Below are 15,591 nucleotides of genomic sequence, written 5' to 3' on the forward strand. Positions count from 1 at the left end.
AAACGACGCAAACGTCGCGGCGCGGCGCGCTGCATGCGCCGTGCGCGCCGCAGCCCCGTAACCGTAATTCCTGTAATTTACGGAGGGACGTGACGACGACGATGCCGTCGTGTCGTGCCTGACTCGATGAAATAACGATGAAATAACGCTTTTTTTCTGAGCGTACGAGGTGGGAACTGTTAAATCGACCGACAGAAAGTTATGCGCAGCGTTATTGTGATGTGTCCGTGTAGTATTATCAACAGTCAAGTACTCGTTCTACTCTGCAGATGTTTTTCGGTGAGTTGCTTCGCGCTCCTGCCTTCCCTCTCCCACTGTCTCTGCTGGTTTCTACCCAACCCCTTCCCTCTTGATCGCATGCCGCCGCTCGAAACGGCGAATCGCGAGCCACCGTGAGCGCGACTCGCTGCAAACGAAAGTACATTTTTCGCACGACTGTCTGGAAACGTTTTCCAACGTTTTCGTCGCCGACGATCGATAGCCCGCGAACGTCAAAGCGAATTCTATCTCGGTCTTCTCTCCTTGCTCTAAGCTCTTTTATAGTTGTCTTTTATAGTCTGCCCCTCTCAGAACCTGTTACTATTACAATCCAGACATTTCCTGACGTGTAGAACGAATTAGCGCAGCTCGATAAAAAGTTCATTCCTGTCTCTTCGCCCACACATGAACACGCCTTTCCGTTTCGGGCGGCGCGGAGTGGAGCAGAGCGGAGCAGTCCGTTCCTTTCGTTTTGCACTTTCTGCACCTTGGATGTCGATCTCGACGACTTGAATATATGAGCGTTCCGTTAGGTATGTTTCAACTGCACTTGTTACACTCTCCTTTCTACATTCAAAATGAATTTTTAAATAAGGGAGTCTTAAATATATAATTTTTGAATAAGTTACCTCGGTTTGTATTTCCCACAGTTCTTTCCCTTTCCTCTTCTCCTTTTTGTATCCTTATTGTACGTTTTACTTTGAATAACATACCAAAAGCGATCAGGAATGCGATTTAAATATGCAAAAGGATAGGTATTGTAGCTGCAAGCGATGTGTTTCATTAATTCAAATATATTATAGACCGGATTAAATAAAATAATTAATATACAGAGACCAGGAAGTGATTATGTAACTTTTTTCTTAAAAGGCGAAAACATGAAGAATAAAAATATTTACCATCATCGAAGATGAAATTTTTTTTTTTTTACTGGCCTAAAGAAAAAGTTATACACATATCATATATATATATATATATATATATATATATATATATATATATATATATATACACACTAAAGATCCATGTAGGTACTTTTCAATTAGTGACACAAGTCGACACAAACATCATTTTATCTTACTGGCATTCAGTAAGTAACAAAGGTAAAACGACACTTTTGTACCTTTGTTACTCACTGAATGCCAAGAAAGATAAAAATGATGTGTTACGTCGACTTATGTCACCAAAATGAAAAGCAGCCAATGTTATCAACGCGCGAGTTTTTAAATCAAGCTGCCGTTTTTACTCAAATACTCTTTTCGATCTTATACCAGTGGAAACAAAATATAATATACGGAGGAAAATGCGAGGGATACGAACGCGAGATGATCTATTTTGAATGCAGAAAGTGCAGCTAAAACGAGCAAATATCACGCACCGAGGATTACACCCTGTGCTATGCTGATAATGGTGGTAGTGGTGGTGATGGTGGCGGTAGCGGTAGCCGATGATGTTCGCGCACGCAGATAGGTTAGGGGAAGTGTTGGCCGCTGCCTCGTTCGTGTTTATCCGCGTTGCCGTTGAAGAATCGAAGTCGCGTCTCGCCTGCAGGTCATCTCCAGTGAACGTCCGACCGCGATGAGAGATTCGTAGCGGAGGTTAGACGTCGAGGTAACCGTCGATCGATTCCGCGCGATCGAGAGCGGTAATGCACAGATAAGACGTGGGATTTAAACGTGGGCTTTAAACGATTTCCACGTCGATTTCCGCCAAGCTTGACACGAATACGATACGGCGAGAGCTTCGCTCTTTATTCCTCTCTACGCGACAGACCGATCGGTTACCGTTGGTTTTTACGCGTCTTTTACGCGATCTTAACTTAATATCGTGCCAAAACTTGTACGTGAACGCGTTTGGTTAAATTGTATCCATGCACTCCATTATTATGATAATTACAGAAGATATCCGAGATCTGCGGTGACAGAACGACGCGATGTTGTTAGATAAGTTTAAAATTTCAGGCAAACCGTTAATTATACATTGTGCATTTTGTGAAGTACAGGTGCCGGGTGCGTAGAACATAGCTGGCAAAATGGGCAAATTGTTGTCAAAGATCTTTGGCAACAAGGAGATGCGTATCCTCATGTTAGGACTGGATGCAGCAGGAAAAACTAGTATCCTTTGCGACACTGTAATTACGAGTGTGTCTTACTTATATTTATTATTATATTTATTTTACTTTTTATTTTTTTTCTATCGTTAAGCAAGACGTTACATAATTTGGCTGTATCGTTTTATAATTGAACCAATTATATGTTATATAACGTATGGTAATATGTAAAAAAAATGTTTTTCAATTCATCTTTCGTATAAATTTATTTCCTTAATGAAATTACATCAGCAATATTGTATAAACTTAAATTAGGACAGTCTGTGACAACTATACCAACTGTAGGATTCAATGTAGAAACAGTTACCTATAAGAATGTTAAATTTAATGTGTGGGTAAGTATGAAACTTTTTCTGTAAAAGTGTAAATTATTTGCTTTTAATTAAATAAAATATTTCTGTTATTTTTAGGATGTAGGTGGTCAAGATAAAATACGTCCGTTATGGCGTCATTACTATACAGGAACGCAAGGACTTATTTTTGTAGTAGACTGTGCGGATCGAGATAGAATCGACGAAGCCCGTCAAGAACTTCATCGAATCATTAATGATAGGGAAATGCGTGATGCGATAATTTTAATCTTTGCTAATAAACAAGATCTTCCGGATGGTAAGTCATGTTTATTTTACGATATTTGTTAGCAGTTATAAATATAAATATTAAAGTAAATGCATTATATACATGTGCTACAGTTATCTTTATATAGCTTAGCACAACATACGAATTTTCGCCCGTACTTTGTTTTTTCTTTAGCAATGAAACCGCACGAAATACAAGAGAAACTGGGATTAACTAGGATACGAGATAGAAATTGGTACGTTCAGCCATCTTGTGCCACAACGGGAGACGGGCTTTACGAAGGCCTTACGTGGTTAACCAGTAATCATAAATTATGAGCAAATATTTATTTTTCACAAATTAGTTATATATACAGAGAATATACGTTTGCTTTGTATTTTTTATTTTAATTTATCATATGGAGGCTCCATCAAGACGAACAGCAACTGACAATGATATATTTGACAACATCTTTTTTACTAGTACAGTTATCACATATGCAAAAGAAGGAAAAAAAAAGGGAAATGATATAAAGATGACTATTAATGGTGTGTTCCAATAATATCGCTCCTAGGGAAATAGTAATTTATTGTAAACGAGGTACCAAGGGTTTACGCGTAACCTTTGTTATACTAGCTATTTATCCCATGTCATGGAAATAATTACCGAATAAAGTTACGCTAGCGGGTTTAATACCGCTCTCTGTACATGTAACATATTCACACAAGTGTACTATTTCATGAGACACAAATTGTACAAGTTAAAAAAAAATTACGAGAATCTAGTTATATTAAGAGGTTCACGGATTCACAAGGATTAGTATACTGTATAACTTTACCTTTGCAGGATCATATCTAATATCTAACTGTTATTTGAGCGGCAAGTACCTCAAGTTTTTAATGAAACGCAGGTAGAGATTTTTAACTTCGTAATATCTTGTTGTCAAAATGCTATCTAATGTGTATTATATAATATTCATACATATAGCCCGTGAGTACGATACGTGAATAAATTTAAAATATCTGTATTGAGGCTTTATATAGTACAGCAAAATTATTCTCTTGATAAACATCCTTGTTGTTTAAAGTTTTGTGCCGAAATATTACTTTTCATTTATTTTTTTTGTGATGTCTTCCAAATTTGTGTTTTAAATTAGTTTTCATCTCTTTCATATTGTTTACCGATTGTTATTATGATTACGCACAAATCGCGGAATAAGAAATAATGCAATAAGGAGTTATCGGTTTACTGATACTGTGAGCTCAAAAACCAAAAAAAAAACGAAGAGAAAACAATGTTTCAAAGAACATAACAGCATTGAATCTGCCAATATTTTTTACTATTTAAGTGAATATCGGATAATAAAGCATATTAATATTAGGTAACGATCGGGTCGTTAAGGACATTTTAAACGGATGAGATAAATGTTTCCGTATCATCAATCATTTCATTTCTCATAGCATAATCTATAGAGTAAGATTAGTAAGAATATACTTCGAGATTCATAACTGATTCATAGAAGTTAACAAGTGTTCACAAAATGTTTATGTATGATTATCGAATCAAATTAAGTTACGAGTAAATAACAGTGATGATTCACTCCTTGTAATTTGTGAATGCATTGACACCTTGTTTACATTCCATGATACATTAGCGAATTAGTCTGTTAGAGAAATGTTTTAGTTATGAATATCTATAATCTTCTACTTGGATTATAACAAGAGATTTTTCCAGACGTAAGTTTGTATAACTTCCTCAGCATCCGTACCATTAATGTTAAGTATCTTACTTAAGAGATGGTGTGAGGTTGAACGTGCATCATCTGTATAAAAATCATAATCAGGCTTTGGAAATACGGAGCTGTTTTTCGGAGAACATTAGACATATTACTTTGCACTCTATGGCTACGTATTGTAACAACCTCGTAATCTCTACATTTTTTTCACAACACCGTTTCAAGTAGCGCTATCATTATTGTGTACCCTTTCTAATCGTATAATATTATATAATTGTGTTACGTTTTTACAGTCAGCTTTAGCAGAAGTCATTTTCTCTTATTAAATGTGATGTTATGATGTTAATTGACGAAGTTTTATGTATATAAATATGTTTGATATGATCAGCTAATATGTCGAGCGTCTTATGTGTTCCATATATCCACACTAATATGCTATAAAGATAAAAGATGATAATAACGAATTATATATATATATATATACGAAAAAGTTTCTCGAGGACTAATAGAAAATATTATTTCAATGGCGTTTTGATAAAAAGAAAAATACATAGGCAAGGAAAAGAGTCGCTCCAAGACAATATAAGTTTCAGAAAGAAAATAAATTCTAAATTTTTTTTACACACACACACACACACACACACAGAAGATATATCCTACATGATATTATTAGTTTATTAAATATAAATTTAGTTTATTAAGTAAATAAACTATTTCATATTTCAACATATTAAAATATAAAATAAGAAATATAATCAGAGAGGTAATTCAGGATTATCGACTATTTTGCTTCACTAATATCCAAAGCCTGAACATAGTAAAAATTTTACAGCATTACAGAAAAATCTATATGGTTAGTTTGTAGGGATAATTACTGTAATTTTATTACACGGCGAATTATATCCACGAGTAGCAACTTAATAAATTTCGCGTATTTGGAGCTAAGAGATAAAGTAATGAAAAGGCCAATAAATGATTATAAATCTCGAACTCTAAAATACGTAGTCTGTAAACTCAATTCAGTAAACAAATAGGTTTGTTATGATATTATGTTGCACTGTCTTGCAGAAAAGAAGACATTCGTAAATATTTAGATGTGTTGTTTGCTACGATTTTTAGACAATTTGATATTATCAATGTTATATAAAGACTCTAACATTTTTATTGCTCTCGAGAGATGCGCTGGAGATTTTTACTCAAGATAAAAAGCATACAGTAGCATTTCATCTCTTTTATTTACATATACATACATATATACACATATACGCATCTTTTCATTAGAAGAAAGAATATCCAGGTGTGTTTTGCCATTTAGAAAATTAATGACATTTGATAAGTATATCTTATCAGGGGCCATACAAAAAAATTTAAGGCTCATTAAAGCGCTTCGGAATATAAGAAATAATATTACACGTAAATCGACGCTGTCAGCTTACACATGAATCGACGCTATCAGCCAGAGAATTCCTAATGCACCATGATCATGAATAGAATATTTCCGAGAATGAAATATCTGCCTTAGAAGAAAGGAAGACTTAGCGCAATAAAGGAGAAACTCAATACTGTTCTGTTAATTTACATATTTATTCCTATTGTTTGAATAGTCTATATAGTATGTTACACTCTTAATTATATATGGCCCTCGAATGTTATATTATATAAAGCTATTTACATATACTGATTCAAATAAATTATAATTAACACTTTAGGAATCTTCCTTAAATCAACGAGCAATCTGTGTTCTTCGGGATAGGAAGAGTGGATTGTTCACAAAGAATCTCGGGCATTAAGATAATTTCGATTAGGAGCATTTACTGGTGCAACAGGAGCTTTTTGGTTTTATGGTGTATATATGGAATATAAATATATAATAAATGCAATATATAAATAGCAATTTTTACGAAATCGGAAATCGACGAAGCTAGAAAGTATATATGTACTTGTATATTACTATCATTTGTATAATAAAAATTTCTTAAAATTGTGCATGCTGTGGTATATATACATATGTACCATGCAATGAACATGTAGCAATTTCTTATGGGTAATAATAATTCATGGGTATAGAAGCACTAAAGATACTTTACAGTTTACTTTTTTCATTAGTTTATTTTAATATATATTATTCTTAATTTTTTACATAAGACTGAATTAATAGTAATATAAAATAAGTAATATTGTTAAAATTTATTGAGGAGTCATGGTTTTACTATTTCGACAATCATTATAATTAGTTTTGTAAAAGCAAATATTAATCACATCACATCTTCCATATTTTCCACTTTAGCTTCAGAAATACACTTGTTATTAAATCGAAGTTCAGTAGTATATAATCTCAAGAAAAAAAAAACATCACATATTTCATGTGATTTACATTTTTACAAAAATAAAGTTATATAAAATAAAATTCTTAAAATAGACAAATATTAAAATATTATGACAATATCATACTTCAAAAATTTTTTTCTCAAATTATTGTCGCAATGCATATAGATCATACATATACATATAACTTTCATTGTAAATCAACATTTCGAGTTCTTAGTTATCACGGTGTCGCGTGTTAATACTGCAGTTCAATTATAAATTCCAAGATTCATAAATGAGAGATTCATATAACTGATAATATTTGAGAAATATCTTGACATATTACAAATAAACTAAAGTTCCATCGTACTAATTCGCGTGTGAACTAACTATAGATTTTCTAAAATACAATGTATATGTTAAAACATTTGTAATATATACATTAGAGCTACAGTTAGTACATTGTAAAAGCGTTCTTAGAATTATGAGATTCATATACAGAATACTTCAGAAATATATTGAAATGTGACTTGCCTGGTTCGTGATTGTGATTCTCTTGGAGATTTAAATTCCATAAAATAGTTTAAACACGAATATATCTGATCAGTTTTGTAACGCGTACTTAAAAATTGTTCTATATACTGTACAATTAACAACAAGATTATCGTACCCCTGATTTTGATAAACATTTCAAGTACTTCCTATTTCGATATAATCTTGTACAGATTTATAATAAATGGTTGGATGCTATCTATTGGGCCGCTGTTCTTCCACAAGTGCTATCAATCGTTGCCGTGTTTTCTTATTATTTTGACACGTCGCCGAAATCAGACCGACTAAATGTTTAACTGAATATTCCTGCAAGTCATAACGATACATTTTATATATTAGTATTGGAGGTAAAGAATAAAAAATGTCTGGTGTGCGTGTGCGTGCGTGCGTGCGTGCAGGCGGGCGGGCGTACGTGTGGGTATGTGTAATACTATGAATATTATAGATACCTTGTGCTCCTTAATCCATTCTTCAAAGCTATTTTCAGGAAGATAATAGGCTTTGATGTACAGTTCAACATACTCTCTATGTGGCATAGGTCTTAACGACGTCACTTTCTCGAATTTTGACTTTAATTGTGTGAAATCGAGTTGCATTAAAGCTCTACCACCATTGGAACATTTTTTAGCATTGGAAAACCTAGAGTGACAAAATTATATTTCTATTAATTGAATGTAGTTCTTTTAAAATATTAAGTACTTTCAGAAAGTACTATAATTATAAATTTTCTACCCTTCCACTAAAGTATGTGTAATCAAGTGAGCCACATTTTCCCATACTGCATTGCATATATTCGTATTTAAAGTTATGTACGTTCCAATAGTATTAAGTCTCTCATTCAAAGTGCACACTTCCTATGAAAAAATATCAAATTATAGTTATTTATATAGTTCAATGTCATGATTGACAAATTTTTTAAGAAATATAGTTTAACAAATTTTATTTAATACATACTTGGATTAGTGCATCAATGTAATTACTGTGTTGAGACATGACGTCCGTCACTTCCCAATTGACTTTGTTCATTAAATTCAAAATATTTATAATGTCAAACGTTTGCGATGTTACCGCCATATAGACTGGTTTTCTTAAGTCGGCGGCAGACGCTATCGTCTGCATATAAAATTGATGTAAAAATCCTCTCTGAGGACTATTGACAATGAGATGCTCTAAATAAGGTTTTAAACCTTCGTATTGTTGTCCTAGAAATATCAGAGACTCGACAGCTACAATACGTTCCGTTAATCCGTAAAGTTTTTCGGGCTGTGACAAGTTCACAATGGATGAAAGCTGTGGTTGTCTTACTTTATCATAATTTGCATTGCCATTTTCTTCCATTGTATCGTTCTCAGAGATAATCAATGTTTCTCTGATTCGAGCTAAAGATAATTTTAATTTCGGACTGTACAACGAGTCACTATTGATTTGCTGCAAGAATAAAAATCGTATTCTAAATTGAATCCGGTCATGCGAACGTAATTAAGAATCGTAATGTGAACTTACGAGATCCGATGTAAAGAATAAGTGTACTGTGTAGAAGCATAGCTCGAAAAATTGTATCATGCTCTGTATGACAGTAACCGCGATTGATCGTAAAAGCTTCGACATCTGTAGATACTTGCCGCACACTCTCAGTATGCTTAACGTCGTATTTGTAACCATAGGTCCAGATTGTTTGAGTTTGCACTTCTTTTTAATTTTTGTGTGATCCGGTTCGTCGACATATTCATGTTTCAATTCATCGGGAATATCCTCGTCGGACTCGTCCGAAAAATACGCAGGTTGCTCAATCTAAAGAAGAAAATATGAAAGATCAATAATATAGATTTATTTTAACAAAAATAAAATTAATCTATCGTTTTAAATGTATTGATTTAATGATTTTCCTACATCATCTTTCATTAAAATATCTTCATCCATAGTATCATCCAATCCTATTGTAAATGGTGACAAACCACCTTCCAGATATTTCTGCAAGTCAACTCCCGTAGAATTATCACTATCGCTTAAGGTTGAGCTATCTAGACTATTCCACGTTTTACAATTATTGAGCGAAGGTTTCAGACTTCGAAACTCCAATAATTGGGTAGCCATGAAATTGGATTTCACAGGACACAATTCCCAACCGTCATTTTCCAGAAACATTTTCAATTCATCCAAACGAGATGCGTGATAATGAGAAAAGTAAGATAGGGACTGTTTTTTAATGGACTCCTGCAAATTCTCCGACTTGAAACCACAGAGGTCTTCCCCAATTTCCATCAACCTATAATTAAATTAAGATAGTTTAACAAATAGTTCATTTATTTACCGACTGATAATTATTGTTACATATTATATACTTACCTGTTAACTATACCCAATACCTGAACAAATTGTTCAAACTTTGTATTTGTCAAATCCGTGTTCATCAAATATATCGATATTTTCATTTCCACATCGTGCCATACTCGGACCATACCGTTCTCTAATTTGTGTTTGACGTATTGCTTGCTTAAAGTCACTTCTAAATCCTTAATATCGGATTTACACTCGATTTTATCCTCTTGTACGTTATGCCAATTTACAATTAAATGATACGAATTCAGTATTGTCCACAATGATTTGCACAGTTCCGTGAGACAAGCTATACGTGTCTCACGAGGCACAGCCTGACACAGTTGTTTATATTGTCTTTTCACATCACCTCCCGCATAGCGATGGATAACGGTAAACGCCGTGTTATGAATGGCAGCAGTGAAATGCATATGCAATTGATCCATGGCGGATTGAGTCTTTCCTAACAATGTATATGCTTCCTGAATGGAAGAATACACTGTGACATCGAATTCAATGCACATTTTAGAGAGAGTATTGTCTAAAGTCCTTTCCGCTTGATCTAAAATATTTTGCAAATTTGTGTTCAATTCAGCAATACAATGGAAATGCTTGTAAGTCTGAGCGGCACTCTGGCATTCCAAAAGAAGTGATATAGCTCCAGGATAATTCCCTTCATTTAGAAGCTCTTGCAGACGATCTCCTGTACATTGCTACAAAATAATTAGGTTTAAAATGTATAAAAGACCCTCAATTCGTTTAATGTGACATGAAATTAAGATTTAGCTTTTTATAAGGAATACTCAAATACAAATACAAACACAAACACAAACACACACACACACACACAATATCAAGTCTAAAATTGGAGCATGAGATGTGATCTGAAAAACATTTAAGATCCCAATTTTAGACTTTTAAAGACGTATGTCTTTCGATTTTGAATTTTGTGTTGTCTGAGATAATCTTTTTAAAGACAAACATAAAATATAAATTAACTTACCAGGGTCTTTATGGTATTTAAACTATTTAACAATTCTTGAATTACTTGTCGTCTCTGATAGTTAGCTAATATGCCTAAACTCGCTTTGGTAAATTGTTTCTCAGCTAATTGTAGATCTGCCCTTCCAATCTTACATATTTCTAAAACAGCCTCTAGTTGGTCCTGCAGCAGCAAAATCTTGTCAAATTCCGCTTTACAAGCACTCTGCTTTTGTAAAATAAGCTGCAACACTTTCTTGGAGACAACTTGATGTTGCTGCTTAAGTTTCTTATAACATTTCTCAATTTCCTTAGGTTGCAATATCGTTGGCAGTTTGTTTAGTTCATAGCGTGATGAATCAAAACTGCCATCAGTATTGAAGTAAACATCTTCGATAGAGTCTAACACATCCTGATCAGGTACAGGCTCACTCTCTGTTGATTGATCCGCCTCGGAGCAAAGATCTTCACATTTTTGTAAGTCAGGTGGATTAAGTAGATCTGGATTCAAGCCCATAAGTGGCACTTTGGTCGCATTCTATAGAAGATAAACAATTATGGATTTCATCTATTTTAATAATAATGTAGGCAATGTATGTGTATGTATATTCAAATCAAGAGTATTATTTTCTTTAATTTTAATTAATAATCAGATAATACTAATAATAGAGTCGAGATTAAATGGATATTTTTATAGCACAAATATGTGTATTATTGAATTATATAGATGTACATATATGAAAATTATAAGTAATTTGAATTTACACATGATTCAATACAAATATTAAATATAGATGAATTATAATGTATAGATATATTTAAATAAAACATATTGTGACATAAATATAATTGTCATGAGAGAGACAATATAATTAAATATTAAAGTGTTACATTCTTAAAACTACTGTTTTATCACTAGTCCTCGTTAAAACTAATTACGAAGATAAGAAGTACAAAAAGTATCGCAATATTATTTTGACAGCGAAACGTCAAATTCAACTGTACACATCACTTCCGAGTCGTCACATAACCTAATTCCTAACAACGCAACAAAGCCGCGCTTATACTTGGCGTATTATGATATTCGCTTGGAGTATTCGTGAACGGGCTTGCCTGCTTATTAATGAGGCCAAAAAATTTAATCTTCAAATCCTCCATGATGTCGGATTGCATCGCGATCATCAGGCCAAACGCATTCTCGTCTGTTTACACGATCACAATCGGCTCAAATCAGCTCAAATCGGTTGGTGCGCCCTGCGTTACTGTGACATCTCTAGAAGCGGAAGAGGCATAATAAATCTCGACCACGAATATCGATAATCTTTCGATTCTCTATAATCGCAAATTTTGATTCAAATCTGATGAAAGAAAAAAGAGAAGCGATGATCCACTTTGTTCACGTATATGTATGAAAACGAGTGATAATACGTCGAGATATTACCGATAATTCCTCTTGAAGTTGGCTCGATTACTTCGCACTGTCTCGCACTATTATATGCAGTGAGAACTTCAAGTTCTCACCATGATTTCCAATAGTGGATCCGATGTTGCTACGTTCAAATAAGTATGTGTAAAGTTTTTCGAAACAAGTTTATACAAATGAGTCCTAACTGAGTTATTCTTTTTTGAAGTACAGTTTTTATAATAAAAAATAGACAAAAGAGAGGAAAATCCTGGCGAAAATAAAAATTGGAGTGTACGTAAGTTGAATAAGGGGAAAGTAATACAAGCGTGAACGCTAGACCTTCTAGAAGGAGGCGGGAATTAAAACAATGAAACATGAAAGAAGTAAGTACAATGTATACGCCTTTTTTACGTTTCGTTGTCTCAATTTTCTGTTAGAAAATTATTTAAATTACATTTCGATTATTCTCTCTCTCTCTCTCTCTCTCTCTCTCCCTCTCTCTCTCTCTTTCTCTCTCTCTCTCTACATTTATGACTATTATGTTCCAATTAATTAATTTTTTTTTACCAGGAAAGAATCTACAATTCAATTCTTGATCGCATTACAAACGTAAGTATCTTATGAGTTCGTCAAATATTGCAAGTATAATGTATGAATGATAAATAAATACAATAATGATTAGAATATTTTGCTTTATGAGATAGAAAGATAAATAACTATATTCGTATATATTAAATTGTATTTGACAATTACTTTCTACGATTAGAATATTAGAATATTTTGCTTCATGAGATAGAAAGATAAATAACTATATTTATATATATTAGATTGATAATTACTTTCTATGGATTGATTCAAGAAATGGAACAGAGGGAACAGAGCTTCACGCAGTGGCGTGATTCAGGTTATCGAGTCGAAGGCGATTCTATGGTCATCTCTGACAGCGAGGAGGAAATTGAATAATTCAAGGGAGAACGACAAACAAATAATCGTCGACAAAAGCGTAAAGATCGATGATGATGCCGATAATTTTATCGAGGATACGATACTGAAGAACCTAGTAATCGAAAATGGATTAAAATGGATTGGAAATTTTCAATCCATTTTAAATCCGAATCCATATTTTAAATCTATAAAAATGAATTGGATTTCATATAAAAAATTTTTATACATGTAAATGTATGTTAAATAAATTAAAGCAATAATTACATGAAATTGTATAGTTATTATTTTAAAACTGTGAAATTAGCTATACATTAAATTTTTCCGTTGTTTACATTCCTTCTAGTTTTTTACATATTTATTAGGTATTGGAATTAATTCGTAGCGTTTTACAAGTGATGGGAAGTACTTTCATTAATGTATTTTTTAATGCTCATGTGAAATAAATAACATTCTTTCATTAAAAAACGCTACGAATTAATTCCAACACCTAATATTATTCTGTCTTATTATATGTAATTTTAAAAATAATATGATCATAATTATTATGATCACTTTTTAAATAAAATATGACGCTGAGAATACAAAACTTTATGACAAATATCTCTCATGTCGCGTTTTCTATTATACATGGTCTTCATTATACACACTTGCCATGCGTGGCATGTTGACGAATTATGGAACCTACAATTTAACGCCGGATCCGACGCTGATGATTAAAGATCTCTTATAGCATGTTCTATTTAGCTGCAAAAGAAGAGCTAAATTGTAGAGAGCAGCTAAGAAATGCAGCTAAAAAACCAGACCATTGACTCGGATCGAGTCTCAGTAAATCAAATACACTATTAATATCATCAAATGGAGTCATTTTCGGCTCCTTATGCTGGAGTCTCATAAAGCGTATTTGCGTAATCGCATAACCGTGTTATCAGTCAGTAATCAATAAGACATGAAATAACAGCAGTGGCACTATCATCAATATTTCCGGCATCGTTTGATACATGCCTGATGTCTCTTATTTATGAATCTCTGTTTGTACAATATATATCACATTCTTTCGCGTTTGTACGCAACATAGCCATTTGTAATAAGATCACTTTTGATTAGTTACATGGTTACGCGATACGCGGTAAGTACGTCTCATAGGCAAATGCGCCTTCAATATTAAACGCGAAAAATTGCTTATGTGGGATTAAACCCGAATCTATAAATCGTCGAGTCGTAAAAAAAATTTATAGAATTTACAAAAATAAAATAACAGATTTTTTTCTGTTTAATTTAATAGAATAATTTTATATATAAAAAAAGGAATAATTTTATATCAATAAATTTTAATCTTTTCAACCCTAGAAATATATCACTAGAATATTGTGATACTTAAATTTTACGAATCATTATGATAATATATCAAGAAAAGTTGTATTTTAAAAATATTTATAATGAATTTCGCGTATCAGTACTGTAGAAGAAGAATCGTAAGGAGAAGAAAAGTGTGAAATGAAATAAAATGAAAGTGTGCGTAGGATGCTAATCCACGTAATAACTTTTGGATAACTATCGAATAACCGCATTTCATCTTCCTGGAAAGAGATCTTATAAATAGAGGCTTCTCCAAGTTCTATAAAATCGACATTGAATTAAATTAAAAATTATAAATTAAAAAGAATAATTTTTTCCTTGTGTGATTTCTTCAATTTTATAGCTAACAAGGGAAGGAAAATTTTCTAACAATAAATATATAACATAGACATTGTATTATTCGTTTATATTTTCATCATTCGGACACAATACATCTGTTATTCTTTTTTTATCGAAGTTTCTTATCAATTTCATCATTAATGCCAAATGTACTCCTTCTTTTTTTGCTATTCTATATGTATAAAGTTAGAAAGAAAAGATAAAAGAAGAAAAAATTAGAACGTTTGACCAAAATGACAAATGAGTACGGTTAAACCCATAGAATTTATAAGAATAAAATAACAGAATTTTTTTCAATTTTCAATAAACTTTTTCGATTGTAGAAATATATCACTGGAGTTTGACTATTGCAAAATTATTATTAACAGTTTCGTAATAATATACAATATTGAATATAATATTGTATATTCTCTCGTGTTTAACGTAGTATCTTCATTTATTTAGAACATTGCGCTGAATAATCTACGCAAATTCCGGGCGTTCATTCTTTGCGATTGAAAGTAATCGATATTGCGATGTTCTATTGCGGTAAACGGTACTACTCGACGATTACGTGACGATTATTTATCAATCTCATTTAAAGATGCAGCCAAAGTATCGCGCGCCGTTTGAGAAGCTATTATTCACGACGTCGAGTAATTACGATAATTCTCAACTAGATAACAGCGGATTCGCTATAAAATTACTAAACGTCGACATATTATCACGGGTGCTTAAAAGTATACGCTT

The 15,591-nt window shown here is 32.8% G+C and overlaps 3 protein-coding genes across 7 annotated transcripts; 2 read left to right on the top strand and 1 right to left on the bottom strand.

Annotated features, from left to right (window-relative positions):
• Arf51F (ADP-ribosylation factor 6) lies at positions 1 to 6,647 on the top strand. Of its 4 annotated transcripts, none has more exons than XM_011067238.2 (5): positions 1 to 279; positions 2,256 to 2,372; positions 2,600 to 2,703; positions 2,779 to 2,977; positions 3,122 to 6,647. In XM_011067238.2, exons 2-5 carry the CDS (start codon positions 2,291 to 2,293, stop codon positions 3,262 to 3,264), a joined length of 528 nt encoding a protein of 175 aa, XP_011065540.1. In that variant the 5' UTR covers positions 1 to 279; positions 2,256 to 2,290; the 3' UTR covers positions 3,265 to 6,647. The 4 variants fall into 4 exon arrangements, with proteins under 4 accessions (XP_011065540.1, XP_011065539.1, XP_011065538.1 ...); XM_011067237.2 differs by having other exon boundaries at positions 2,261 to 2,372; XM_011067236.2 differs by lacking the exon at positions 1 to 279 and adding an exon at positions 1,652 to 1,869 and having other exon boundaries at positions 2,261 to 2,372.
• Positions 6,648 to 6,750: 103 nt separating this feature from the next.
• Positions 6,751 to 12,159, bottom strand: Vps50 (vacuolar protein sorting 50). Its single transcript, XM_011067239.2, has 9 exons — positions 11,931 to 12,159; positions 10,840 to 11,355; positions 9,867 to 10,549; positions 9,411 to 9,786; positions 9,024 to 9,311; positions 8,475 to 8,948; positions 8,253 to 8,374; positions 7,970 to 8,159; positions 6,751 to 7,826 (listed from the first exon to the last, which is right to left on the bottom strand). The coding sequence occupies exons 1-9, from the start codon at positions 11,997 to 11,999 to the stop codon at positions 7,716 to 7,718; spliced, it is 2,829 nt and encodes a 942-aa protein (XP_011065541.1). The 5' UTR covers positions 12,000 to 12,159; the 3' UTR covers positions 6,751 to 7,715.
• An 82-nt stretch (positions 12,160 to 12,241) lies between these two features.
• Positions 12,242 to 13,448, top strand: LOC105152872 (uncharacterized). Of its 2 annotated transcripts, none has more exons than XM_011067398.2 (4): positions 12,242 to 12,381; positions 12,449 to 12,605; positions 12,793 to 12,831; positions 13,082 to 13,448. In XM_011067398.2, exons 2-4 carry the CDS (start codon positions 12,597 to 12,599, stop codon positions 13,397 to 13,399), a joined length of 366 nt encoding a protein of 121 aa, XP_011065700.2. In that variant the 5' UTR covers positions 12,242 to 12,381; positions 12,449 to 12,596; the 3' UTR covers positions 13,400 to 13,448. The 2 variants fall into 2 exon arrangements, with proteins under 2 accessions (XP_011065700.2, XP_087273070.1); XM_087416944.1 differs by having other exon boundaries at positions 12,249 to 12,381; positions 12,454 to 12,605.
• The last annotated feature ends 2,143 nt before the right edge of the window (positions 13,449 to 15,591 follow it).

This window comes from Acromyrmex echinatior, chromosome 2 (genome assembly GCF_024713525.1).
Source record: "Acromyrmex echinatior isolate Ae372 chromosome 2, ASM2471352v2, whole genome shotgun sequence".
In the NCBI taxonomy this organism is placed as follows: domain Eukaryota; kingdom Metazoa; phylum Arthropoda; class Insecta; order Hymenoptera; family Formicidae; genus Acromyrmex; species Acromyrmex echinatior.

Coding starts and splice junctions, on each gene's coding strand:
- Arf51F (XM_011067238.2), top strand. CDS start 2,291: ATGGGCAAATTGTTGTCAAAGATCTTTGGCAACAAGGAGATGCGTATC. Junction 2,373..2,599: donor GGATGCAGCAGGAAAAACTA/GTATCCTTTGCG, acceptor AAATTACATCAG/CAATATTGTATAAACTTAAA. Junction 2,978..3,121: donor TAAACAAGATCTTCCGGATG/GTAAGTCATGTT, acceptor TTTTTTCTTTAG/CAATGAAACCGCACGAAATA.
- Vps50 (XM_011067239.2), bottom strand. CDS start 11,999: ATGATCGCGATGCAATCCGACATCATGGAGGATTTGAAGATTAAATTT. Junction 9,312..9,410: donor ATATTTTAATGAAAGATGAT/GTAGGAAAATCA, acceptor TTTCTTCTTTAG/ATTGAGCAACCTGCGTATTT. Junction 8,949..9,023: donor TATTCTTTACATCGGATCTC/GTAAGTTCACAT, acceptor TTATTCTTGCAG/CAAATCAATAGTGACTCGTT.
- LOC105152872 (XM_011067398.2), top strand. Junction 12,832..13,081: donor TTCTTGATCGCATTACAAAC/GTAAGTATCTTA, acceptor GATTGATTCAAG/AAATGGAACAGAGGGAACAG.